At 42.6% G+C, this 27,398-nt stretch overlaps 1 protein-coding gene across 5 annotated transcripts in view; it reads left to right on the top strand.

Annotated features, from left to right (window-relative positions):
- Positions 1–3,905: 3,905 nt before the first annotated feature.
- Positions 3,906–27,398, top strand: part of kcnab1a (potassium voltage-gated channel subfamily A regulatory beta subunit 1a) — a 57,010-nt gene continuing 33,517 nt past the window's right edge. The window contains exon 1 of one of the 5 annotated variants that reach the window (XM_023792472.2): positions 3,906–4,230. In XM_023792472.2, the coding sequence (XP_023648240.1) occupies positions 3,953–4,230 (278 nt within the window). In that variant the 5' untranslated portion in view covers positions 3,906–3,952. Of the gene's footprint in view, positions 4,231–8,365; positions 8,389–9,607; positions 10,680–20,848; positions 21,753–21,793; positions 21,860–27,398 lie in introns of those variants that run through there. The other 4 variants (XM_072701112.1, XM_023792473.2, XM_023792474.2 and 1 more) reach the window with 4 other exon arrangements.

The raw sequence follows: 27,398 nt of genomic DNA, 5'->3' as shown, positions 1-27,398 counted from the left end.
GCTGTCCACTGATCAGCCCCTGGGGGTGATTTGGATCCGATGGCGGGGGGCAGACGCCGGACAGACCAGGTAGACCTAAACACCAGGGGGGGTGTGCTGGGAGTCATGGGCGGAGCCCCCTGTCTGCGACATCTTTAGCTAGCACCTGCAGCAAAACGGATGGATAGATGCAAACACTTTGTTTGGAAAATACCTCTTCCAAAGTAGACAAGTGAATTTGTTTTCTGCATATGTTTTAAAAAGGCTGGCGAATTGATGTAACTTCTGCTTGTAGGCAAGCGTGCACTTGTGCACTCACACGACTGCGCACAGCTTGCATAATGATGTAGCAACAAGTAGCAAGTCGACATTACAGTTAGTAAGTAACAGCGTTATTCATAGTAAAACCGAAAACCACTAAATGGTACAGAGATACACTCACCTAAAAGATCTGAGAACTGCCTTGCACTAGGGATGGGCGAACTGCCTTAATTCTACGTGGCATTGATTCAAGAAGGTGCTGAAAGCATTCTTTAGAAATGTTGGCCTATATTGATAGGTGAGTGTATATAATCAGTGTGAAGAAGCGGTGGGATGGACATGATGCCGTAATTTCCCAGTTTCCCTATAGCTGGCCTAGTGCAGAGACATGGCACTGATATGAGAAGTTCCTTCTTAATCCCAGTGCTCAGCATGGCAGAGATAGGAAGTGATAGGAAGCACCAGCTATAGCGTCTTAATGCTCAAATAGGACAATAACACAATTCAGTGTTGAGCTGAAGCAAAAATGGCCACCCAGAGCATCTCTGATATATAGGAAGGAAGAAGCATGTACCTACACATAAAAACATACGATGCAAGCTTACAACTGTATGAAAGGGTTACAAAAACTCAACTGTGAAAAGTTCCATCCGTGATGTTCCACCAAATGGGACTGGCTGCTTGTAAGCTTACTTTTGCCATCGTCCGTGGGGAGGGTCCCCATTAGAGCCAACTGTCTAACACCTGTCGCTGCAATTATTCTCCTACAGAGGTGATGGTCCCAGATATCCACCCTCAAATTGCACCTGTGGTTTTCTGCCATTTCCTGCCAAGTTAGTGAGTGGAACTCTGCCGATTTCAGGAATGCACCGGTGTTCTTGCTATTCGGTGGGCTGCCCATTGAACCAGGCCCACAAATCATGGTTTTCATATCAATTTATCAATCTGACAGTCGGAAAAAAGTTGCAATAGAGTTCATTTTCAGTTTTTTTTTATCCCCGGGATAAATGTGCTCAGTATCGGCTTTTAATGAATGGCACTACGACGGAAAGAGGAAAAAGCACACAATGATACAGCTGTGAGATGAATAGCTGTGTAATGTAAAAGGAAATGACAGAAAGACATGGGCACTAGATCAGTTTGGCCCTTATTTCCACTTTTCTCTTTATGAGTGGATGCAATGTGGAATGCAAGGCGCCCAGCCATTTAAAGTTCTGGACTGAGTAAATGTACAGTTCTGGCTATTCAGCAAAATGAAAACATGACATTATTGGCATTTATGCACTTATGATGCAATGTAGATTTCTCAGTGAATTCAGATTACTTTTATTCTGTCTGAAACATAGATCTCACAGTCGGGAGTAGAATGGTGTTTAAGGACGTACACATACAACCTACCCCTGTGAAACCCATCTGTTGTACCCCATAAAAATGCTATATAGATTGCTTGCAATTATATAGCAGATCTATAATAATAACAAAAGTAAATGGAAGATTTACAGATGGAACCCCTACATTTCCCTCTTTGGTCACTATCAGACCTGAGCTTCTAACCTTGCTTGTGGTTGTGGTTTGAAGAGCTCTTGTGTATTTATTTAAAATGTATTATGTGTCTGACATATTATGTTCCCTTTGGTGAGCATCAGTGTCAGGGCAACTGACAACCTTCCATTTTAGGTGCTTTCTATACATTTCTGATCACTAAATAGTTTTGTAGATATGAACTTGTTTTTGAAGAGACTTCAGTAGTAGGCTTTAGATCAGTGTTTCTCAACCCAGTCCTCAGCGAACCCCAGCCAGTCCACGTTTTTGCTTCCTCTCAGCTCCCAGCGCACCTGTACCAGCTATTCGGTGTTCCTGATTGGCTGGGAGCTGGGAGGGAGCGAAAACGTGGACTGGCTGGGGTTCGCTGAGGACTGGGTTAAGAAACACTGCTTTAGATGGATGGGAGTGGTACTCTAGTAAACAGGCCTTATAAATCAGATTCTGTTGCTGATTCTGGTAAACACTTTGTCTTGATCTGAGTATGTTCTGACTGTCCCGCAGCATGACTCTAAGAGCCTGCATGTTTCATGGCATGACTGTGGCCTGAGTTACAGACTTGAATGTCAGCGTGTGGCTTGTGCCACTCAGGAATCTGACCTCTTCTTTCTTGAGTTTCCTTTGCGTCACAACCAAGCTTTTCTGTCTTCTCTGTTTTCTGCTGGTCCAAGTTAGTGGTGGATGGTATAATGATGATTTATCATGACCGGTTGCAGTTGTATCCATGATAAGCATTTTGCAAGAATCACACTGCATCAGCACTACAGCAAAAACAGACCAATGTGAACAAAGCAATTTTAGCTTGCATAGCATCTCAGCACTGTCTGTATATCTCACTGCTTTCTCAATTATCTGTCTCAGTGGATCTCAAATTAGTGACTAGACTTTGAACTAAAATTTTAATTGATCTTTTATAACCAGTTAGCAAACTGATAGATAGATAGATAGATAGATAGATAGATAGATAGATAGATAGATAGATAGATGCATTCATAATGCATAATAAACGTGGTTATAATGAATAATGTGTTTTGCCGTTTTATAAATATAAGCTGTGTTTATAATACTTTATGAATGCATTATAATGCATTATGAACGTATCTATAGCATTCTCTTTAAACTGCTTTAAAGTGTTACCAAAAACTTTATTTACCATCAGACTGCTAAAAATATTTCACTGGTGTAACATAGTAAACAGCCATAGGCAGGTCAGCCACGCTGCTGTGTGAATCATGTGTGCAACATGCTTGATGAGGAAGAATTGGTTCCAAAAAAAGATTCTACTTTGATTGTATGGAAATGGTTGGGAATGGCAAAATCTGACGTGGACCAGTCAATTTATTTAATTCTTTTATACCTTAATAATTAAGTAATTAAGTTTATTTATTATAATGGTACAAGCAGTGTTTGTTGTGAGGATAAAATTGATGGTTAAGTAGTTAAATGTTAAATGAACGTTGCTACATGCATTCCTGTCTGGTTGGTTTGTAAACAAACAAAACGTGATCTAGTGTATAGATAGTGATTCTAACCAAAAAAAATCACGATTTGACCATTTGGCTGCATCGCCCATCCCTAGTGCAAGTGCTTCTGTGTCTGTGAACATCGGGGGTTGTGTGTTGCAAGGTCCCGGCGTCCCTTGGTCACTTCCATCTGCTGGTTGCCAGGTTACTCAGCATTTCAAGAGTAAATGGTGTGTCGGGTTGATCTGAGACTGTTCCAAGTGGGCTGTAAAATGACAAAATCTCTTTTCACTTGGCTGTGTATCTGGATATGTTGTTTTGTATTATTGAACTTTGAGCTGTTGTGCTCTCGGCATGCAGAGATACATAGGATATTGAATTTTGGTTTAAAGCTTAATAAAATCCTAGCATGTGTCCTTGCTCACTTCCCATCACCTGCAAAGATCCCTACTAGTTCCTCAGGCAGTTCTTGTCATGCCTTGCCTTCACCCTAGAGGCAGGATATTGACGGTGGTATGGGCACCTTCCTGCTTATCTCCCTGGTCTCTCCCTCACTCCCTGTGGGTCGAAAGGCGCTGGAGCTCGTGTTACAGCTTCAGGACCAAGAGGAGGCTATAAAAGCAGGGAGGAGAAGATCAGATGTGGAGAGAACAGCCTAAGAGAGAGCAGCAGCAGTGCAGAACCCATAGCCAGCCGGAGAGCAGGGAATGATCGCGGCTCGCAGCAGCTCCGTAGGAGCCCGGGGCGGCCATGAGGATCCCCCTAAGCTCCGGAAGCAGTCTGTGGCGTCCGTGAGTGGTGGTCGTGTCCTGAAAGGCGCCCAGGAGAACAGTCGCGACAGCCGCAGTAACAGTGGCATCCTGCAGGGGCTGCAGAAGGCCCGCAAAGCCGCACTCATTCAGGAGCTGGAGACCAACTGGTATCTGCAGCTGTTTGGGCTATCCAGAGAGGACACGACAGCCCACAGGACCGGAATGCCCTACCGGTGAGCCAACCTCATGGGTTGGGCTGGAGAAGGTGTCCTAAAGGTTTGATACATATCAGCTAAAACTGGGCTGCTGTTTGTTTGTGGCGAGATAACAAGATCACCGAAAGGTTACCAGTAAGAACTCCTTCTTCAGGGCACCAGTGACTAGATCCACATTCATGCTAAACTGTTTGAACTGGCTCTGTTGCTCAGTTGTGACGAACAAAGAAACATTTTTGCTAAAGATGGTATTAATACCAAGAATTGACAGTCCCGTTACGGTGTGAACGATTCACTGCTTAGCATGTGAAGAGTGGTGTGGCTTTTGTTACTGTTTCAGGCTGAGACTATTTTCAGCTTGTGATCTTTGGCTAGTCAAGTGATCCTGTGACACCCAGCTAAGCCAAGAGTGGGAATGGTTGTCTTTCATGCCCTTTGACATTCCTCGTCTGCCTTAGGCTTGATGTGTTGTAGACGGGCAACCTACAAGCTGGATGAATAAGAGAGGTATAGATATAGTGGCTCAGTGGGCAGCACTGCTGCTTCACATGTCCAGGGTTGGGGGCTTGACTCCGTGTGTGAGTGTGTGGATTGTGTTAATATTACATTTTTCAGGTCCCCACAAAGATCAGTGAATGCAATCAAAAAACAAAAAATACCAAAAGTCTGGCATTTTGTTTGGTTACTTATGGTTAAGGTTAGGGCTGGGTAGGGGTTAAAGTTATCATGTTGGGATTAGAGTTTTCCCCATAGAAATAAATGGAGAGTCCCCACAAAGATATAATTACAAACCTGTGTGTGTGTGTGTTTGTGTGTGGAGTTTCTGTGATCTTTCTTTGTACTGCAGGTTCGCTCTGAGTATTCTGGTTGGTGATTGATGGGTAATTGTGCACCCTGTGAAGCACTATCGTCCAATCCAGGGCTGCATCCCTGTCTTGTGTGCTGAGCTGCTTGGTTTCGGCGCCAGTCCCTGCCCTGGTGACCCGACCCAAAATAAGCAGCAGAAGTTGGAAGATGGATGGTTGGATGGATATGAGTGTGTGTAACAGAGACGATGGCATGTTTATAGCCCAGGTGACATTGCCCGAAATCAGTGTCATCGAAAGCCAGCACTGTCAATGGGCACTTTGACTATTTAACAGCCTCTGCCCAAAATACATTTATTTCTTATTAAACAAATAGGCGTTAAGAATCCGTATTCAACATGGGGATTCCCCTATAGGAAATAATATTATGGTGCTTTTAATTACTATGAATGAGGCAATATGCCTTTTACAAACTTTTGACATCTTCATTTGTGTTTTAGAACAGATCAGGGTAGATCAAATGTCATTCAAGAGCGAGATGTTATGCTGAGAATGCTATTACTTGTCGCTGAGCTTTTATTTTTAAGGGTATTCATTACTGCTGACTTGAAATATATTTGAATGATTTTCAGATGGTGCACCAGTGATTTTTTACGTGTTTTGAGATGAAGATGTTGTTGATGTAACTAATTGTAGGTGTCTTTTGACCTTTCATATTTCTCAATACAGTATCTAATCCATTGACCCTTTCTTAGCAATAGGATGTCACAAATTTTTTTCCCATCAAACTATCCTTGCCTCATTCTCCATGTATCTATCTCTCAACAAAGATAATGAGATTAGTGCAATGAGGTTTGGGCCTGCTGACTACCCAGACATTCCCACCTGTGCTATCGTTGAAAGAGCCCCCAGAAAAAGCTCTAATTGCAGTCTAAACTTGCAGTTTGTCCTAGAACACCTAGACTACCAGAGCCCAGATCTTACAGAGCACAAGCATTGTCGAAGTCTCTTATCTAAACATGAGATTCCTAAAGACCTGAGATAAAGATTCCTAAGGGCCTTTCTGTTTGAAAAAGCTGTTGTGTTATATCTGAAGTCTTTGTCTGGTTTCTGTGGTGGTTGAGCTGAACCTCTTGTTATACACCAAACAACCTGTTAAAATGTCTCAAATTCAAGGAGAATGTTTTATTCAGATGGTGTTTCAGTACACTTGTGTAAAGGATGCTTTACAGAACCATTAACTTAATGGTTTTGTTCTGTAATTACCTGATGGCAGCAATGCTCCCTTCTGTTCAATGGAATGATGCATTTCACATCTTCAGATAATAAATATTAAATTAGTTTAATATGATACTGCATTTTGCAGTCTGTGTTGGACTTGTAAAGGTCAATGGTCAGATGAACCTGGAAGCCCTTAAGTAGACGTAGACTCACCATTTGAGTCAACTGCAATTTTGTACGAATTGAGAGGCATAGAATATTAATGTTGATCGTCTTTCTTAGTGGATTAGTCTGGGAGGTGGAAATTTTATGAAGGTGGTAGAAACTTGAAGGAACTTTACAAATGTGCAAATTGTCTCTGGATCTAAACTCTGGGTGTTTGTGTGTGGGGAGCGTCCTGGTTCATCTCTTGCTCTAGTTTTTATTTCTTGTCAGTCAGTTTCTAGTCCCCAGATGCCTCTGGTTTTTCAGTTTGATTCACCCACATATGTTTGGAGAATGGGGGGGGGGGGCTGATTTGTCCCTTGATGGCTACAGCTTCGCTCTTCCATTCTGCCTTAGAAGGACTTAAACTGCCAATGTGGACACTGCAGTACTTTCTTTCAGTCGTTCAGTTGTAAATTGGCCAGTATTTTAAAACAAAGTCTACAACTGGGACAGTTAAGCAATGACTCAGAGCAGAAAAGCTTATGATATAGAAACCAAAATGGCAGTAAAGGTAGGGGAGAAAAAACATGGTGACAGTGCACAGTCCTCTGGTTTTTAGGTCTTAGTCCTTAACCATGATCCTCTGATAAGAATAATAACAACATCTGTGCATCCAGTGTGGGCCCCACTCCAGCACTTATCTGATATTACAGCACTGTTTCCCAATCCGGTCCTCAGGGACCCACAGACAGTCCAGGTTTTCACTACCTACCAGGAGCTCAGAGGGAGCAAAAACATGGACTACAGGTTCCCAAGGACCGGATTGGGAAACACTGTATTAGAGGAAGTTGTTCCCTGGTCTGTCATTTCTCCTTTTTTTCCTATGTGAAAATATCACTGTAAGCTAAATCGTATATAGACTCATCATGAATGTGAAGTAAAGAAGTGAGAGCATTGCTTTCAAGCACATAGTGTTGTTTCATTACTGGAATAGAGTGCATTTGTGCCTGGGATGATTTTGTTGGAGATAAATTGCGACGTCTGCGGCATTCCTCAGTCACATTGTTTAGGTCGCCACTGGCCAAACTCTCCCTGAGGAAATAGGATGGGCTGAGGGCTCTTTAGATCACTCTGTCTGCTCTTACTTATTTTCTTGTAGGGCTGCAGGTTTCTGCTGAATTGCATTCTTGTTAAAATTGAAATGAGCTGTGTGATTGAACTGCTGCAAGACTAGCAACATTAGGACCAGTAGGTGGCCATGGGTACATCACGTTTACTATTAATCTCAACCTGAGATCATTTTCTTCACCCTGCTTTGTGAAACTGCTCATAGGTTACTTAGTGTGGACTGGGACAAGGAGGAGATCAGCACCAATGTTGTATTAGTAGATTTTTATAGAATGAAAAGCTTTACTAAAGCCCTCGGTTAAATTGTCTGATCAGATAAAGTACAGGCTTGCAGAGGATGTTGGATAACATGCACTTGATGACCGTGATAAAATTAGCCACCTTTAAAAGCATGAGAAACAGGAAACAGAATTTTAAAACCTGTTGCTTAAATAAGTCAGTTTGTTTGCTGTTTACTGGTTGCCAATTCCTTCTCCTGTTTAGCACAGTCACTTTGCCTTAAAAAATTTAATTCTGACATGTTTTGTAACTGAGTAAGACATAGGACAGGAAATGGAAATGAGAGAAGGCGATCCATCTCAGTCTCCAGTGACCTTTGTTGACTCTTGCTGGATACTTTCAGACTATCTATGGCCCTGCATTTCATGGCAAGGGCCATGTGTTTGTTGGGGGGGGGGATGTTGATTGACATATACAGCAGTGCTTCAAACCAGTAGCAGAAAAAAACTCCCCGTGACCTTCGCTGGTAGCTGAAACCAGCTGTATCATTCACACAGTGCTTCTGTAGCGTTGCAGTGATACAAAAGTGTCGGATGCTGCAGCATTAACTTGAGTCAGATGTCTTCAACAAAGCAGAAAGGGATTATATGACCACGTATGTAATTATTGAATGAATCCAAAAACCAGAGCACTGATTGGTTGAAACTTTTCCACCTTGGATTATGTTATTTGAATGTTTCCAAATTTAATTGCGGTTTGCAGTATGAAACCCTTGTCAATCTGAAGCACTACTGTTTGTTTTTGGGGTTTTTGTGTGTTTACTCTGAGTTCTGTTCCTGTGAACGGGTGGCACAGAGCCAGAAATGATCAGGGTCGGATTGGCCGCGAGACGTCTCATTTAGGTCATCACGTCTTCCTAAAATAAGCGTCAGGAGCCCCTTCCTCATTAATCCAATTAGACATGCAAATTGAGATCATTATCGTTAATGGAAATCAACTTGGCGAGAAACAGATGAGCTATGATTGTTGGATGCCCTTTGACACAATGTTGCTGTGTGGGGGTGGCTGTGTGTTATGGAGATGGCTCTGGCATGGAGAGGAAGGGGAAACAGGTTGAAAGAATGGGAGGTGGAAAGTGGGTGAGAGAGTGAGAGAAGTCTCCGCCTGTCCCAGGGCTGCTGGGTATTCTTGGTCATGACTTATTACTGGAAAGTTTTTCCAGTATGTGGCTGTTATAGAATGTAGTAATAATATGTAGCTGCTATATTTTATTATCCAAGTGAGCACCTTCAGTTTATAATAGGTTGTTTGTTATTGTATGGGAAAATAGTGTCTAATAATTACTCTAACCCTTTCATGCATGAATTATTTTTCCTAGGTGGTTTTATTTCTCTGAAGGGATGAAAAAAACAGCTGTAAACTTTCTTTTTTCAACATGCATTTTTTCAAGAAGTTATTTACATGTGCACTTTAGTGAACTGCATGCATTTGACGTTAACCCTGGTGGACTTGTATCCTGAAGTTCCTGCTCTCATCTTCATCTCACATCTTCACATCTTCACTCCCCAGGGTTCGGGTTTTTTTATTTTATTTTTTTGGAATGTACTGCTTGAGTGACAGATGGCCTTTGAAGGGAACAATCTGCTCGTCAATTGCTTGAAAGTCTTCAGCTGTACACTGTAGTGACCACCATGCGTGAAAGGGCTAAATTAACAACCGGAATTCTGTGTTAATGTGTCCAAATGGATGCTTAGCTCATACCAGTTGTCTCCATTTTTTTCGCAGCTGTGCCTCTGAAATCTACCTCTTATCCAAAGAGGAATATGACTAATATATGAAGTCTGTTTATACTCCATTATTGTCTTTATGAAGTTTAATTTGTGTGCATTGGTTTCAGCATCTTTATTTCTGTGAATGTGTGTGTAAAGATTAATTTGTGTTTGTGCTAATGTTCCTATTCTGTTATGTGTGAGTGAGTTTATGCATGTTCTCTGTGTGTAAGTCTGGTCATTTGTAGCCGGTCGCCTTGGTATATGGGAACAAAGGGATTTGGGGAGCTGAGAGCAGAGGCATCCGGTGTGTGTGGTGATGCATGCCCTCGAGAACCCTGGATGTGGGTAAGCGACGCTGCGGTTCCACATTCCCCTAAACAAGACGTGATGTCAGAGAATGACTCACGGCAGTTAAGTCGAAGTTTGTGGACTGTGACCTGGGTCTATCCCATGGGGTGACTCTCAAGAAAACACAGGAGGCCTGAGTACAGAGGAAACAGAGGCAGGGAAAGGGATGAGAGAAGAAAAGGAGAAGGGAGGGTGTGAGAGTAGGAGAGAGGGGTGAGTGGGAGAGAAACAGAGAGACGGGGGTGAGGGAGAGAGAGAGATGAAAAATGTCCCAGATTCCCATGGTATTTATTAGACAGTGAAACAAAACTAAACGGAAGGACATTGTGCAGGAGACAGTGTTCTGGGAATGAGTGATTCTTTGAATGGAGGAAACTCCACTTGAAATATTTCATAAGTTACCTCTTTTCAACTTCCGCCACATCAGAGCTTGGGAAAAAGAAGTTTTTTTTTCTTTTAACTGTGTTGCCACTGAAGTATCAGCGCAGATTTTTGTGTAGCTGAAGAGGGAGACTTGGCCATCGTCCTGTACATGCGGTGTTTGGACAACCCTGAGCCTTTCACCAGTACAGCGCGCGAGAGAGATGTACCTGTACAAAGCTTCATGCGCTGATATCCCAACACCCAAACCAAAAGGGGTCCAGAAGCAGGACCGACCTCTCTCCAAGCTTCAGAGGCCTGTCGGGAGGGCATACCCCCCCACAGTGTGTTGGGGTGGGCTGAAGCCCAGCAACCATCTGGAGATGAAACATCTGGAGGAGTTCCTCAGCATGCATGGGCTGTCGCTGCATGACTCTGTGCGAGCCACAAGCAGGATGGTATACAGGTAGAGCAGTTTGCATGAAGGGACATGGGACAAAGTAGTGGTGTTTGGTGGTATGAGTCTTTTTTAACACTTGTAAGAGACATATTGGACTTGTTTGTTTTGCATCCTCATGTCCTAAACTGTTTTCACTGTAAAGAGGAATAGAACCGTCAGTAATGTTGCCAGATTTGCAGTGACTTTTTATTGAATTTCAAAGGTATTAGTCTGGGGGTCATGAAGAAAAGTCAGTTAGGTGCAACTGTTTCATTTTGTTTTCGTTGTACACTTTGTCTGGCATTGATTTATCTGGACATGGCATTGTGCTGTCAAGCTTGTGGAACATGTGCCAAGCAGGACTGATATAAATTTGGTCTGTTCTGTGATTCGATGTCATATTTGGGTTACGGTTCTCCGAGTCGCCTTAGGGGCCATTGGGCTGTCTATCGTTTCCTTGGTAATTGAACTACCGACCTGTATTTCCAGGTCATCCAATTTGTGAGCTCTGACCCAAGGCAGAATCAAATAGGACGCCGTACCTGATATCTATATCTCCTGTTCAATTGGAACAGGGTCTTGGACAAGGCAAAGTGTGCCACCGACGCCTGGAGCTGAATAGTGGCCGTTCTAGGCTTTGCTAGCACACTATCTGGATTTACTGAGCCACGGCTCACAATAAAGTTTTCTTGTAATTGGATTCCATTGACACTTGTGTGTCACCCATCACAAAAAAATCATGTAGTGCTTTGGTGGATTTATGGTGAGCTGGCAGAACTTTGTAGGAGAACTGCGGTTGCGCTCAAAGTCAATAGGGCAGTCAATAGGGCAGCATATGGCTTTGTCGCTTAAGAATCATGGCCATGATTGTAAGGTCACTGGTTCAAATCCATTGTCTTGCAAAGTGGTTTTGCTGATGGGAATTAATTAAGGGCCTGACTGGTCCTGCTCTCTGACCTTCACTTGTACTTTGCATTGGAAAAAAGCTTCCTCTAAATAAATGTGATGAATATGAATTGGTATCTTGTCCCATCCTCTCACTGCCTTTCTCGTGCCACGTAACTTCAACGACATCATATCTATACCAGATTATTTTGGATCAACATGACTCTAAACCCTACTGGCTTAATAACATCGTCTTTCTGTGTCACACTGTGTTGAGTTTGTGAGTGGGACACTTTCAGAACCCGGAACAGGAATTGAATACTCCTCTGACCATATGCGATGCTTAATTAACTAGAATTAAGCTTATAGATATTATAGATATTGCATGCCACTTGTCAGTTCTTGTAATATGTTATAATTTATATGTGTTATTACGTATTATGTTAAATAATGTTTATTTCTGAAGCAGTTTGTGTGTATGTGTGTGTATATTTATATACATAAAATAGACTAGTCAGAATATATATAACCAAATACAGACACGCTAAGGTAATGTTACCTTTCTAATAAGCAGGATGTATTTATGTGCCATGTATGTATAATGTATGTCAAATATGTATTTCTAATTTATTTCTATGGTTGAAATTTTTGTTGGACGGGGCTTGTTAACCCTGTGTTATGCATGTAAACCTATAGTGTATCTGCATACAGTGCAACTAGTGCTCATCATTAATTGAACCTGGAAAAATAATAAATATTTAACATCAGTTGGCAGCTGTTACCAATATAAATTCTTAATTGCTCATGCAATTAGAGAGGAATTACCATGCAGGTTGCAGCAGTATCACCTTTGGGATGGTACTGTGAGGAGTATTGCTTAATGAGTATTGCTGAGTATTGTTTAATGTTTGCTGTTCTCAGACACCTGAACATCAAGGTGAAGGCAGCACAGGTGAATGCTTTGCTTTTCTGGGGGTACAGAAGCCTCAACACATAACATATGAGATTTCCACGACATCGGAGGAATTAAAAATGTATATTTTTCTCTAATTCACATTTCTGTTCTAGTCTAGATACATAGAAATGATACATTTCACTTTCCTGGCTCTCTGTGAGATATTCACAGATTGAGTACAGTCTGTCCATTTATAGCCTGTGTCAAAACTGTGAACTACATCAAGGAATTCAATGGTTATGGCCCCATGCACTTCTCTAGGTCTAATTATTTGGTTTGTAAAGTCTTCTGCAAGTGTTAGGAAATTATCTGAGTATCACCTGTGTCTGTGTATAACCCGGACAGTTATATGGCTGATCCAAAACTGAAAACTCTCCAAGAATCTCCTGGCTGATTATCACCAGCTTGCCCAGGTCATAACATAGCATGGAGTGATCGCCAACGTGTGTGTACGCACGGCGTGTGCGATTAGAGCGGCAGCTCTGGAAAGAATTAAGAGGCCACAGCACAATTGTTTGTTTCACAAGAGTGTGTATCTGTGAATTATATATATATATATATACTGTGTATTTGTGAGTGGGACATTTATATTTATTTATATTTATATTTATTATTTTTTTTTTTTGCAAACTGCAGTCTAGCTCTCCCCTGTTTCTCATTGATGAAGGACATCCTCCTTGTTATATGGAACTTCAGTCCTGCTTCTAGGAGCCTGATACTAACTGTCCTAGCAGTGCACTTCACACCTGCACTTAATGTTTCCTGTTCTTTTTGAAGGCCACTTGATGTCATCCTCTGAGTCATGAGAAACTGTCAGATATGTTAACGGTCATTAGAAAGTTCCTTCCGCCCTTTACCTGGCTGGTTTTTGGTCATTCCCAGTGTCTCCTGCTTCACCTTATGCTTCTGTACTGCTGTCTTAGAAATTTTGAACCTGGAAGCAGCCTGCTGTTCAGTGTAGCCTCTGTCAGTAGAACCGGGATTCAATCAGGATTTAAAACTGAAGATTTTTTTAAAATATACAGTGGTCTCAATTTTTTCCCAGAGCTGTATTTGCAGCCAGTGTACAGTGTTTGTCTCCATGAAATTTATAACAGCCACCAGGTGGAGCCCTGCTGTTATTAATATTTACACAAATTCACCAGTGGGAATAAGCAGATTTTTTCTGGTTCAATTCAGGACAACTAGAGCTAAAGAGCAGTTATATCATTATACACTGAGTACATGCTACAAAGCTTCAACACAAGTCCATTGTGAAGAGGTTTCTCTTTATGAAAAGGACAGTATGCATGACAGAAGAATGATTTTAATGGGTAGTTTTTCGTTTTTTTTATCTTTTTCTGACCCAGATTTCCACAGTGGTTCTTGCCTGTGTTTCGAAGGTACTGATTGCATGTTTCACCAAAAATGCACCACCAATCATCTGATTGCTTTACATCTGATTGCTTTACATATGATCTCGCAGGGCTCTGTATGAGGAAGCCAAAGCTAATTGAAGGATTGGATGATGAAGTTCCTACGCATGAGAACATTTCACTGGGTTCCTGTAAAACTGGGGCGAATCATCCAAAGAAATGAAGGGCTTCTCATCAGTGTAGATCTCACCCTTACCTCAGGGTAACTTTGCCTCTGAGGCAGCAAGCTGTAGCGGAATATTGTCAAATATTTCATTTGAAGTATACAAAGTATATGTGCCATCAGGTTAAATGTACAAAAAGCAGATATCCCTCATAAATGACTTTTGGTCCTTATCAGTCCTTTCCTGCTGTGCAGTGTTACAGAGCAGTAGCCTCACTGCACTGGGAGCAGGTCTCACTGCGGGTTGTACCACTGGAAGCTTTTGGGAGGTGTTCCTGGGGCACTCTTCTCTATTATAAACACATTTTTCATTTCCTCAGTAAAGTTGTAGGGGAGTTTAGGTAAATGAACTGAACCGCATGGATTAGTCAACCTATTACACAGGCTTTCACCAGTTGCTCCACAATTAGTGCTTAGCATCTAGGTTATTAGCCGGAGACCAGGCGGAAGGTGTAGGCTTGCTGGGTGGCACTGGGCAAAGTGAAGGACTACCTGAATTTGTTTACTTTGTGAAGTTTTCTTTTTTTAATAACTACAATACATTGGCAGATGGCAATCAGTAACATACAATAATGCGCAACATTGATACGTAGCCTTTGTACATTAGCAGCCCAAATGTAGACACAAGCATATTACACACATACATACACACCTAAACCACTGGGCTGGGTGGATTCTGGCTAACATAGACAGCACTGAATCTGCAGGGATCAGATGTAAACACTGCTACAGGAATCTAGAATGTGTGACACTAACAAACATGCACAGATCCACCAAAGTACAAATACATATATTTACACAGGCAAGTGCACAGCCGAGAATTAAAAAGCAGTGAGATGGAAACGAAGGGGCACTTAGACAGCAGGGGTCCGTTTTTTTATGCCTTTGCCAGCGATGCTGAAACGGGAGAGAACAAGCCACTAGAAAAGTTCAATCGCTGACACACTCCCTAGCAAAATCGGCGCAGGTATTCACACGCAAACTTGGCGCCTCCACTCTCCCGTTTCACCCACAGTCTCACACATGGGATCCTGCAAACTACTGACTTACTTAATTGTCATACACCCCCCCCCCCAAAAGGGGAGTGGTCAGAGATGGTGCAGCACATTATGCTGGCAAACCACTGGCCTACCTCTGTCTCTTCCACTCCGAGAAGTGCTTTTGCAGAATCGCTGCTAGCTTTGGTCCTTCATACACATATTGGGGATTAGCTTCTTAGGGTGGGATTGTCTTGATTAACACTGGATTGCACGTATTTTTTTCACACATTATCGGCCGCACTGCTTGTGAATTCCTGGCTGAAATAAAAGCCGTATAGTTCACAGCTTGGGTGTTGAGGGCTGGTCATTTTGTAAGGCAGGTGGGTGTGGTGAATGGAAAAGGGCTGAACAGCTCTGACAGCAGTGGGTGGGGCCTGGAGAGAGGCAACAACGAATATATTTCACATTTCACTGAAATATAATCTTTAATGTAAGTAATGAATAATCAGCTATACGATTTTTATTGCTTTTCTATGAGTCTGTAAATGCCAACAGTTCATGATTGGCAACACTTCTCATTGGCATTTTTTGCTTAGATTTCATTTGAATCATGAGATTGTCTCTTTACAGTTTGCATTTTAATCCTTTAACCAAAACAGAGTACTTGATTATAAGGAGCTCAGATTCTCCTCCATTACTCATATCATGTCCAAGGAGCAGACTTGCAGCTGTACAAAAATGCCCACCCACATTCAGTGCACTCCACAATAAGGACTGTGATACAGTTTATGTTAAAAGTCTTGCGCTATGAAGAACTATTAATAGATGCAGTGCAATGGTGAGCTTAACATGAAAACCAAGCACTGTTTTTCGTTTCTCCAACTTTAATAAATTTTTAGTGATGAATTCCTCCTGCATCATGCAGCCAGTAAAATTTCAAGTTGGTCAGTGTGCAGGGAGCAATCTGGTGTTTTTTTCCCATCTTCAGAATGTCTTCCAGATTCCTCGGCGGCAGGGCAGTGAATAAAAATGCTTTTGTTGGATTGGCTTTTGATATCCTGTTTAAACAGACAGATGCCGTTTATAGCGGCATTGGCATTGCTGATTTAACAGCTGTGTCTTAAGCTCACATTTAAATAGTAATACTGTAGTTTAATTGTGAGTCGGCAATGAAGATGTAATCTGTTACGTCGGTATTGCTTGTATCATGGAGATTTAAACATACATTTTTTCTCCAAAAATGGTTCAATTCATCTTGATATCGATTTTGTGTTTCACGCTATCAGACTGTATGCAAAACTCTTCCCCACATAATGACAGTTTCACATCACAATTCATCCTTGGTTCTAAGCATACTAAGGATTTATTATCTGTGTATGTGGGAGATGGATTGGGGGTGGCAAAATTAATTTCCCCATATTTGGAAAGGTGGATATTTATAGATTCATGTAATTGTTTCTGACAACAGTATTCTATTTGGCCATTGTTTTCTAAGCAAGATTGAAGCATCATTTTATTTAAACATTGAAGCAAACCTTCATTTATGAGAACCTCATACCTTATTGGGTTCATGGTGATTCACAGCATACCCTGGAGAGGGCTTAACGTGTATCTGCATGCTAAAAGGAAAATCAGATACAAATTCAAAGTCCCTTTGAATTGTAGGAGGAAGCTGTTATAGTCTGGAGAAGCCTGACCTCAGCATTCTTCTTGCCTATAGAACTGGACCACAATTGCACATCACTGCGGCCCACGCAACCTTAGGCCAGTGGAAAAAAACAAATTAGCACTGACAGAAAACTGCTGCAATAAAGTCAGGAAGCAGAAAATGAGTTGGTGGTAGTAACAATAAATCAGGGTCTTCGCCCGATGAATTCAGACCTACGTGGTCTTACCCACACTAGCATGCACAGCTAACTGTACAGATCATTCACATTTACATTTACATGTAGGTTAATGCATCAAAATGAACATGATATGAAATTATAAATCAGAATTTTTTTTCCTTTTAAATGTTTAGTGCAGTCAGGGGCGTAGTTAGAGATGAAAGGATAGAGGGGCGGCGTTTTAACTGGGGGAGGGAGCTGATGGGCAAGTTATATATAATATAATATAAAAAGCTTTTCATGACAAGCCAATAAATACACATTTTTTTGGGGGGGGGGCTAAAGACAGCGTAAAATAGGCCTAACGACGCCCCTGAGCTCGACTATCATGACTTTTAACTATCCAGTAAAGGGCGCAGTTTGCCAGTGAACGTGTGTCCTTGTGGAGAAGTGGTCCGACTGAAATGTTTGGGAACTACGTCACTGTTTTGCTAGTATGAATGTCACACGTCATGAATCCTGGGTCCTGACATCAAGCTTGTGTGCTGTGGTGGCTTAATGGTTTGGGAAGCAGACTTATACGTGGAAGGTTGCAGGTTTGAATCCCTGACGAGCAAAGTACCACCCCCAAGCACTGCTCCCTGGGTGCTGAATTAGCTGCCCCCCTGCTGAGCCACATATGGTTCAAATGCAGAGGACACGTTTTGATGTGTGCTGTGGTATGTCAATTGATCACTTAATTCTAATTGTTCACTTATTGTATTTTACATATGTTTTATAATAGTTTAAATATATGCAGTGCACTATAATAAAATGCTAATGATATACTAAATGTAGCTTTTGGAATCCTTGGAAACTATATGCAACAAACAAATCCTTTAGAATGAAATATACAGTACTGATCCCCACAGCTGTCATGCTGATGTCTTGCTGTGCAGATTTTTCTACTGCCAGATTAATATACTTAGTATCCGTTTGTCATTGTGAGTAAGACTGCAGACTTTTTGCATGCCAGCATTGCTTCTGCCATTCATCTCTCCCTGAAAGCAAAGAACTAGTGTGAACAAGCGAAGGACGTCAGTCACCTGCACCCCGGCTAACATATATTCCAGTTTGACGCATTAATATCTTGTAGATATTTCTTTGATTTATAAAACGCTCAGAGATAAAGAACATGAAGACAGACGAGCAAATATAATGTATAATTCCATCCTGACTGTACTAATATTATGCATACATGGTCTCAATCTGTTAGTCTGTTGATCGATGCATTATAAATAATCTGACACAAGAAGTCTAATTTATGTATTTTATCAAACAAATGCCTACTCTGTCCTTACTGTTGCATGCACATGTAGACCCCCAGCAAAGGACAACCCCTCTGGTCTTTCTGGGGATCTGATGGGTCATGTGATGTCAGGCTGTGACAGTCTTGTTTGTCAGTGTGACTGTAAATCTGGAAGACATGTCTGGTACTCACCCTCTGGTGGTCATACTGGACACCCTTCCTCCTCTTGACCTCCTCTGGGTGATGTCAAGCCCTGATGCAGCTTGAGAAACCTTATTCTTGTAGCTTGAGAAACCTTATTCTCAACACCTCTTACTGGATGCCACAGAGAATAAGGAACGTTTTCTGCATTTTAGGTACATCCGATCTGAGTAAATCACACTTTGGTTGGATTTGTTCTTGATCAGGGTTGACTATACAGTCGTGCATCGAGTTACGCCTGATCGAGTTACATCCGATGGGATTTATGTCCGAGATCCATGGTGAATAATATACATTAATTGAGAGACACCTGAAAGTGGACAAAGTAGAACTTTAGCAGGAATATCGCTTAGTGTGACAGGTGAGGACGTAAAATGGCGCACTGTCCGTATCTAACTTGTAATACAGTATTTGTACAGCAATGTATATGTGATGGACAGCTACGATATAGAGATACACCCAAATGAACTTGCGTCCTGTAGTCTTGCTCCCAAATGCAAAGGCTGCATTAGCATTGGCGCTAACTCATTGGGGGCCTGCATCTTCAGCACACTTTCTCTTCATAGTGCAAACTGTATAGTGACTGCTGCACCACTTTTTTGCTGAGAGTAACACTCAACTTCTACACCTGAATAACAGGCTCTCAATTAAAACTGATGCAGTTCGCACTTTTGCGGGTGTTTTGCTACAGCAGTCTCTGTAATTGTGACAGGTGTGGTCAAAGCAAGAGTCGCATGTCTACACTGCATGGCCTGCGCGAGCAGCATGTGATGCACAGCTGAAGTTGGCATACAGAGATGGCTCGTGGGAAGGACAGAGCTGAGAGTCGTGTTGCGGTCGGTGCAGGGAGCCTGGTGGGCAGACTGAGTGCAGATCAGCTGCTTACTGTGCCGGGAAAAACACAGATCCGTCTCCAGTCTGTGCTTGGTTGTATTTGCCAAGAGGTTAGGAGAAGCTTGTACTGTTGTTGAATTTATGTGTCCAGTCGATGCTCATTGAGATGCCACAAATGGCTGTATGTGTGGTTTCACGCCAATTCTTATTGGCAGGCCTAGAAATAATTTTAATTGGATCTTAAATGTGAATGTGGCGTCCTTGTACTCAAATTCCAGGTGTGCGTACTCATCCATATACATACAAACATGTGAAATTAAGCAGTTGTGTTTGAGATAAGTCTGCATGCTTAGGTGAGATAGATGTAATCTAGTTATATGAACTGGATATGTGACAAAAGTGTTTACCCTAACGTAACTTGGATTACTTGAGCAAAATATGATGTATTACGTTGTTTTCAGTCTTAGCCATGTGCTAAACAGGTATATAATTTCAGTGATACATCAAGGTTTCAGTGGAACCTTAAATCATATTCGCATTTTGTTATTTATATACAGTAGCACAATGAATTAACCATCTTAATAGACTGGCATCCAAGGAGATGTCGTTTATCTATGGTATTGTGCGGTTTAGCTTTGAGTGTTAACCCCGCTCTAGTTTCACAGTAAAACGGAGTGCCCTTACCCTGGCCAGAGGGTAAAGGGCACTGTTACACGGTTATGTGAGATCTCTGTGTAATTTAGCCTTTAATACCTAAACCCTCTCGCCAGCGCTCACAAATAGATTAAACACTGTCAGTCAAACTCACTGCTCTATCAGTTTTAGAGATGCCATTGGTGTCGTATCGCTCGGCGGCGGTCGACAGCTGACGGACCCTCATTTTCCCCCTCTTTTCTCTCTTTTGTTTCCCTTTTTCCCTCATTCCCTTTCTCTCTTGCTTGCTAACCAACAATTTTCGCTCGTTCTTTTCCTACGCCAGGCTTCCCTCTTCTCATGTCATTAACATTTCATCTGTCATTTCAGTCTAGCAATTTTTATTAAAAATAACTCGTCTTGCTTTGATGTTTCTCTTTTTAAAGACAGACTTTCTCGCTCAGTTATGGACAGCTGCAGTCAAAGTTCTGATAAGCAAGCAAGGCTTAGCACATAAATGATATTCTGCTATAAAACAATGCGTCCAACTATAGATCTGTCAACCAGACTTTCTTGTGGTTCTTATTAAGATTAAAATACATGTTATATCTTCCATTATTTTCCAAGGTATGTGTGGGTTATGCATTTATTACATTGTGGGGACCATATGTCCCCACAATGTGATAAAAACATGTTATTTTGACCATTTTTTCAGTGCCCCCAAAGGGAAACTCAGTTTTATAAAAAAAATCTGTGACTGCAATCAAAAAACTAAAAATGCCAAAAGTCTTGTATTTTGTTCGGTTACTTATGTTTATGGTTTGGGCTGGTTAGAGGTTAAGGTTGTCATTGAATGGACAGAAATGAATGAACAGTCCCCACAAAGATATGAATACAGGTCTGTGTGTGTGTGTGTGCATGTGTGTGTGTGTGTGTGTGTGTGTGTTTGTGTGTGTGTGTGTGTCAGTCGGCACCTGTTCATGTCCATGAGTGTGCATTTGTGTGCTGCGCTGGAGTCCGTTGATTTGCAGGGAACTTAGCGCTTAGCAGAAGGCGGCACAAAGAGAGAGAGAGAGCAAGCGAGAAAGAGAGAGAGAGTGAGGGAGAAGCAGGGAGAGCAAAGAAGGCAGCGTTTTCAGACTGAAGTGAACTGCAGCTCAGCTTCACCACCACACAGTCCAGCAGAGATGGGGAGCTTCTGCTGAAATCCAGGGGTGAAAAAGAGAAAACGTACATAGACCAAAATCTGGGACAACATCCCGCTGATGCCTTGCAGTAACATCGGCAGGAAGAGGGACGCACGACAGGACTACCAACCTTGCAAGAGGGAAAGGCACAGACACAGTGAGAGGTGGTTTCTGCAGATATAGAAATGCACCAATACTGAGAGCCCACCTAGGTTCATCCACGTTCAGTACAACGTGCACAAGAAGGGGAAACTAGCCCAAGATTGCTTGGCTTTATTCTGGAAGCTCTCCAGCTATCTCAGGACCTCTGGAAGATTCCAAACTGCATTCATCAGCTCAGCCACTGCCACTTGTACACCGGCACCGGGGGCGATAAAGAGGAAGTTGTTGCCGTTGCTGCGAAGCTTGGAAGTTCTATTTGCTGGTACTGGAGTGTCAACTGGCGGTGTCAAGGCTGCCGGGTGGAAGAACGCCAAGGGGCTCCAGCAGTCTGCTAACCGAGACAGCCTGCTCAGAAAGCCATGCAGGTCTCCATCGCTTGCACGGACCACAACCTGAAGGGGCGCAACGGGGACCACGGCAAGCAGAACGCCAGCAGCCCCAACATGGTGAACGCGGCCAGGGCCAAATTCCGTACTGTTGCCATCATTGCCCGCAGCTTTGGATCCTTCACCCCAAGGCATCACATCTCTCTGAAGGAGTCCACGGGCAAGCTGACTGGCATGAAGTACCGGTATGTGTGAATGTGTGCTCCCCCTTCCACCCCGTCCTGCAGCCACTCAGCCATGCAGTCCATCCATCCCAAAGACGGCTGCCTCATGAAGGGGCTCTATCCCTCAGGCAGGTGACTCCGTATGCAGCAGCATCCCGCTAAGTCATCTCAGAACACCTGTCTGTACATTTACGTGAATAAGGCTTGACTGACTCTGTGCGTGATTCTGTCATGTTTTCACTGCAGCATGCTGTGCATTGCTACACATACAGGATTTCATGTTAGGGAAAATCCACGGCCTCCGAATCACACATGCAGTATGTTTGTCCTTAAAAAACGGACGTCCGAATATGATAAAACTCAAAGCTATAGATTTGTATGGATTTTCGTTCTTTTAGTGAGATTCTTTTAAACGCACCATTCACACAAAATTCTAGAAAAGTCTTTTGTTCTTTGTCCGTGATCTTTCGAAAGGGGTATGTTAAGTTTTATTTGTTGAGAATGTAGTAGCTGTATGATAATATATGACTTTCAGGGGATTTTTAATTCCTGCACAGTCAGCATTATTTGTGTAAATGTTTGATATTCTGGAGCAATAATTACAGACTGTAACAGAACATAACGTGGCACTGTGTGTTTCTGTTGCTTGCCCCATATTCTCAACACTATCATGAATAAAACACCCCCCCCCCCGCGCTGTTGTCCCACGCTGCCCACCCCCCACATCCTCTACTTTCATACATGGCATAAATGCTCTCTGTTGCTCTTTTGTGTGTGCGCTTACATTCACTGGTATAGAGGTAATCGCATAACCTCTTGCTCTTTCATACATAAATGAAGGGGGGGGGGGTACTTTACTGTGTGCTTTTCTGCATGTGGCCCCTTTCTCAGGGAATTGTGACTTCGGCCCTGGTGCTGCAGTAGTACCAGTCGGGGGGGGGGGGGGGGGGGGCAGTCCATCAACTGTAGCTACATGTCAGTAGTATCTTCAACATGCACACCAAGTAATTCTCCTGCAAGTTTCTGTACCTGCTTAGTCGAAAATGGAAATTTTGTGAGTATTTTACATCTGCCTAATGTGCTTTAGGGTTATGTGTGTATTGCTAATCGAATGTAAAATCCATCTGTGCGTCTTCAAGCTGCTTAGCCAATATGCTGATGGTTAACCATAATGATATATTAGCTGCAGAAAATATCTGAAGACGTGCAAATATTTTAAAATGGCGAACTGTACGTATGTTTTAAGAAGGAAAGGAATGAAGACTTTGAATCACAAGTGACCTGACCTTTTATGCCAACTGGTAGGCTCAGAAATTAAGCCTCAAGACTTCAAACCGTTGCTGCTTGTCAAATCTATGAACAGTCAGAAACATAGATTAGCGCACTCGTAGATCATAAGACACACAGACTGCACAGTGCTGTTTGAGTTCAACCAACGCTGGTGTGTGTGTGTGCGTGTGTGTGTGTGTGCGTGTGTGTGTGCGTGCACGCGTGCGTGCGTTGAGGTGGGGTGGGAGGGGGTTATGGGGTTATGTATATATTACATTGTGGGGACCAAATGTCCCCACACTGTAATAAATACCTGTTATTTTTATGTTGTGGGGACCATTTCTTGGAAACTCAATTTTATAAAAATCTAAAACTACAGATGAAAAACCAAAATAGGTAAAAGTCTTGTTTTTTGTTACTTATGGTTAAGGTTATGGCTGGATAGGGCTAAGGGTGTCATTGCTGGGATTTGGGTTTTGCCCATAGTAATGAATGGATGGTCCCCAAAAACATGTGTGTGTGTGTGTGTGTGTGTGTGTGTGTGTGTGTGTGTGTGTGTGCGTGTGTGTGTGTGCGTGTGTGTGGTACAAAAGCAGCAGTGCCTGTGGCAGGTGTTACTGCAGTGCTTGACAATGTAAAAAATACTGTTTTAAGGTGAGAGAACATTGAATCCACAGGCAATGCTGGCATCTACTGTGGCTTTGAGGATCAGCCAAGGATGTCTGCTTAATGAAGGGCGTTTAAGTACAGTGGGGGGAAACGAGACGGACCTGGATAGAAGGTGCTTTCACATCACTTGTTATTGAAACAAGAGAAGAAGGTTAGGAATAAGGCCAGCGTCATTGGGGGAAAGGGACCCCTTTTGCTACAGGCTCAGTGCTGCCCCAGTGGCTCACATGTAAAAGTCCCCAACACCAGTTATCACAGGTGAAACCGCAGAATGCAAACACTGTCCACCTTTATTTCAGATCATTTCTTTTTCGGCACAGGAATGAAAAAAACAGGCCAGTGGAACATTCTGAGGCGTTTCTTGTCTAGTCGCAGTCTAGCTCATATTAAAAACTACATAACATCATTTTTTATAGTAAAAACCACGAGCTGTGGCTTGTGACAGACAACCAGTCAGTATTTTGGCTTTGAGGCAGTTTCTGTGCGGGATGTCGTCCCAGGGTGAACGGCGAGAAAGGAAAGCGGAGCTTTGCAAGGACACATTAGCACTGAGTTAGCTGAGCAACACGTTTCCTCAGAGCAGCGAGAGAGACAAACAGGAAAGGCAGTATGCTCTGGGCAAAACATGCATGACAGTATGGATTTTGCTGCAGGATATTTAGCCAGTTCATCTGAACCCCCACCAAGGTCTGACGCCCCCTGTAGACTCTTTGTAAAGGAAGAAGGGAGGAAAATACAGCCGAACTACTAAATCTATTAATAAACCAGCCCACTGCTTCAGAATGTGAGGGGCAAGCAAATCACAGGAGTCAGGGAGGGGCTCTGACAATCACTGAAACAGGTTGGTCATCGGAATTCCCATCCTGCAGCTTCCAGTGGCTGCAGTAGTTATTAAAATGCTGTTATGATTAAATGAAAACCCCTCTTAAAAAAAAAAGTGACCCCTTCTGTAATGAATTTATTGTCAGTCCCCTTGGCACATTAAGCACATCCAGGTGTGTAGCGACCTCTCACAGCCTGGGTCTCTCGTAGCTGTTTTATAGGTACGGCTTCCAGAAGCCGCTAAGCGAATGGCTACAGAACGAGGGCTCCGCGCGCCAGCACACAACACGGAACCAAACGGGCTGCACCCGTGCCAAAACAGTGTAAATGACCTAACAGTGCGATATACACAGCAGTGTCCCACACGTGGCCATCAGACCGAGCCCAGGCGCGTCTGCGGAGCCTTAAAGCCAGCCAAACCTGCGACGACAAATGAAAGATGGAAGCGGCTCATGAGCCAATCTGCCGTCGTGTAGGAAACACACGGATGGGATTGTGGCGAGGAGGGGGCGCTGGAAGCTGGCAAGGCAGACGGCTGTGATAACACAGAACACAACAGGGCTGGCTTGTTTTCCAACCCACCATTCACCGTACTTATGTCTGTAGGTCTCTTCCTGTTTCCATGACAACATGTAAAGTAATTAGTGTCCCTTTCTAGCATTCTTTTTCAAACACTCATAAAGTGTAATGCTGGTAATTTGGTTGAAGCTAAATTATATAGCAATAATGATGAGCCTCTTAGTTCTGATTCCAGGATCATGAGTTACAATGCGGCTCCACTTCATAAATACCGCCGAAACAGAATACGGGGTCAGCGGCTGCAACTGCCTTCCCTGAGGGTAAAATTATTCGAATCAGAATGCTAGCAGTATGCTTGTATTCAGCAGTATCAGGATTGATTGGTAAATAAAAAGATACAATTTATGTTGTTGTAAGTGTGGTGCATAATCTGATTTCAAACTTTAACATGAATAGCTTCCATGCAAATTTTAGTTTCGATTTCTTTCTGGATGTGGTAGTAATTTGTGGACAGATGTTCGGTGAACAGCACCTGGCTGAAGAGCTTGTCCTCCTGAATTAACCTTGGGGCAGATAGGCCTGGCTGGTCTCAGAAGGCACTGAGACCAGGGGTGAAGCTCAATATCAAGAATGCAAAGACCGTACTTGTGGTCTTGGCAAGACCAGTCTTCCTAATTGGCTCCCCAGAACAAACTTGTGGCGCAGTGGATCATGGGATTGCTCTCGTTTGGCTAGGATGCAATCGATATTTGGGGCAAGAACAACATCCGGGGATATTTACCATCCTCTGTGCTTCTATTCTTAGTATTGGAACTGGTCTTCGGCAATGGAAGATGATGTAAAACGGGTACACGAGAACACAAGTACAGTCAAGTATGCAAACTGAGATTCACCTCAGATCTCCAAGGTATCAGCTACTGGACCTTAGGCACTTCTGCCCAATATATGATAATTGTTGACTATTGTGAAGGTTTTCCAATACTTCAAATATGGGCATTTAAAACCCATTTTAAAACCCATGAAGATCTCAATGTAAAACTGCAGTAATGTGTATGGCATGGTTCGCTATCCACAAGGAAAAAAGGCTCTTTAACTATATGCGTTTAGCTTAAAAACTTTAGCTTTACTCAGCCTTATAATACTTATATACTTTGTAACTTGTAAAGTGTGAGTATGTGAGGATTGTTTTTTCTTGTGAGTTACTGACATGGTTTGTGTTCCATCATTTTCATTTTTTTTGTGACCTTTTTCCTTTTTTATAGCCTTGTGTATGTCACATCCAGCAAATGTAGCTGGGGGGTATGGAGGTGCTGCTGGCACTCAATGGGACACTCAGACTTACAATTAATTACCCTGATCAGGACTTAGGGGGAATATTCAGAAGCACTGGTAGGCAAGACACCCTCTGGTTCAGGCATTTCTCTCCATCAGTGCATATATTTTTCTAGCCACATGAAAGCGTAATGCAAAATAAACCCAGATGTTTTCTCAAACAGACAGCTTTAGTAAATACAGAGATAATGTGTCATCTCCTCTTTAGTGCGTAAATGTCCTTAAAATATAGCAATATGACAAAGTATCTGTATATATTCTGTATGATGATGGACAGCATGGCTAAGAAAGCCTGTGTACAGGATAATGTTTAGAAATGGACTTCGTAAATACTATCGTACACTTCATTAATGTGAAGAGAGTCCTCTGTGATTGTGGTATGTTTATAAAATGCAGACGATTCTGTATCTGGTTACCTTTGTGGCCAGACCTTTTTTCTTCTGTTCGCTTTTAAAAATGATTATCTTGATTACATACAAATGAGAGTAATGCATGCATTTATAAGGGAAGAAAGGCAAATTAACTCGCATCCACTACCCAAATTCTCATCCTAATCACCGACCAGAGGGTCAGGATGTGCATCACGTGGCTTTTGTTCGAAAACACTTGTCTATTGTACACGTGAGATGCAGCCGAAGGCTATTTAAACAAGCACGATAACGCCAAATTGACTTGCGGTTGCCATGGAGCCATAAGTAACGGTACTTGAGCAAAAATGCGTAGTTCTGCAGCGTGCTTGCTGGTGGTAACTCTTTAACTTGGGTGGGTCAAAATTAAGGGAATGAATCTTGTACTCATATACTCTGCTCAGCTGGGGAAGAGAAACTCGTGCAGAAATATGGCCCAATGTGTAAATTTCACCCAGAGTGAAGTCAGAAATGATGTTCTTAGGTAAAACATAAGGGGCATTAAGCAAAAGTCTGACCTCAACTTAGTAGAACATCTGTGGGATGAATTAAAATGCTGACTGCGAGTCAGTCCAGACCCGATTGCCCAACATCAGTACCCAGCCTCACTGATGCACTTACAACTGAGTGGCAACAAATCCCTTCGAGC

This window comes from Paramormyrops kingsleyae, chromosome 17 (genome assembly GCF_048594095.1).
Source record: "Paramormyrops kingsleyae isolate MSU_618 chromosome 17, PKINGS_0.4, whole genome shotgun sequence".
NCBI lineage: Eukaryota > Metazoa > Chordata > Actinopteri > Osteoglossiformes > Mormyridae > Paramormyrops > Paramormyrops kingsleyae.
This window is presented reverse-complemented; position numbering and strand designations above follow the sequence as displayed.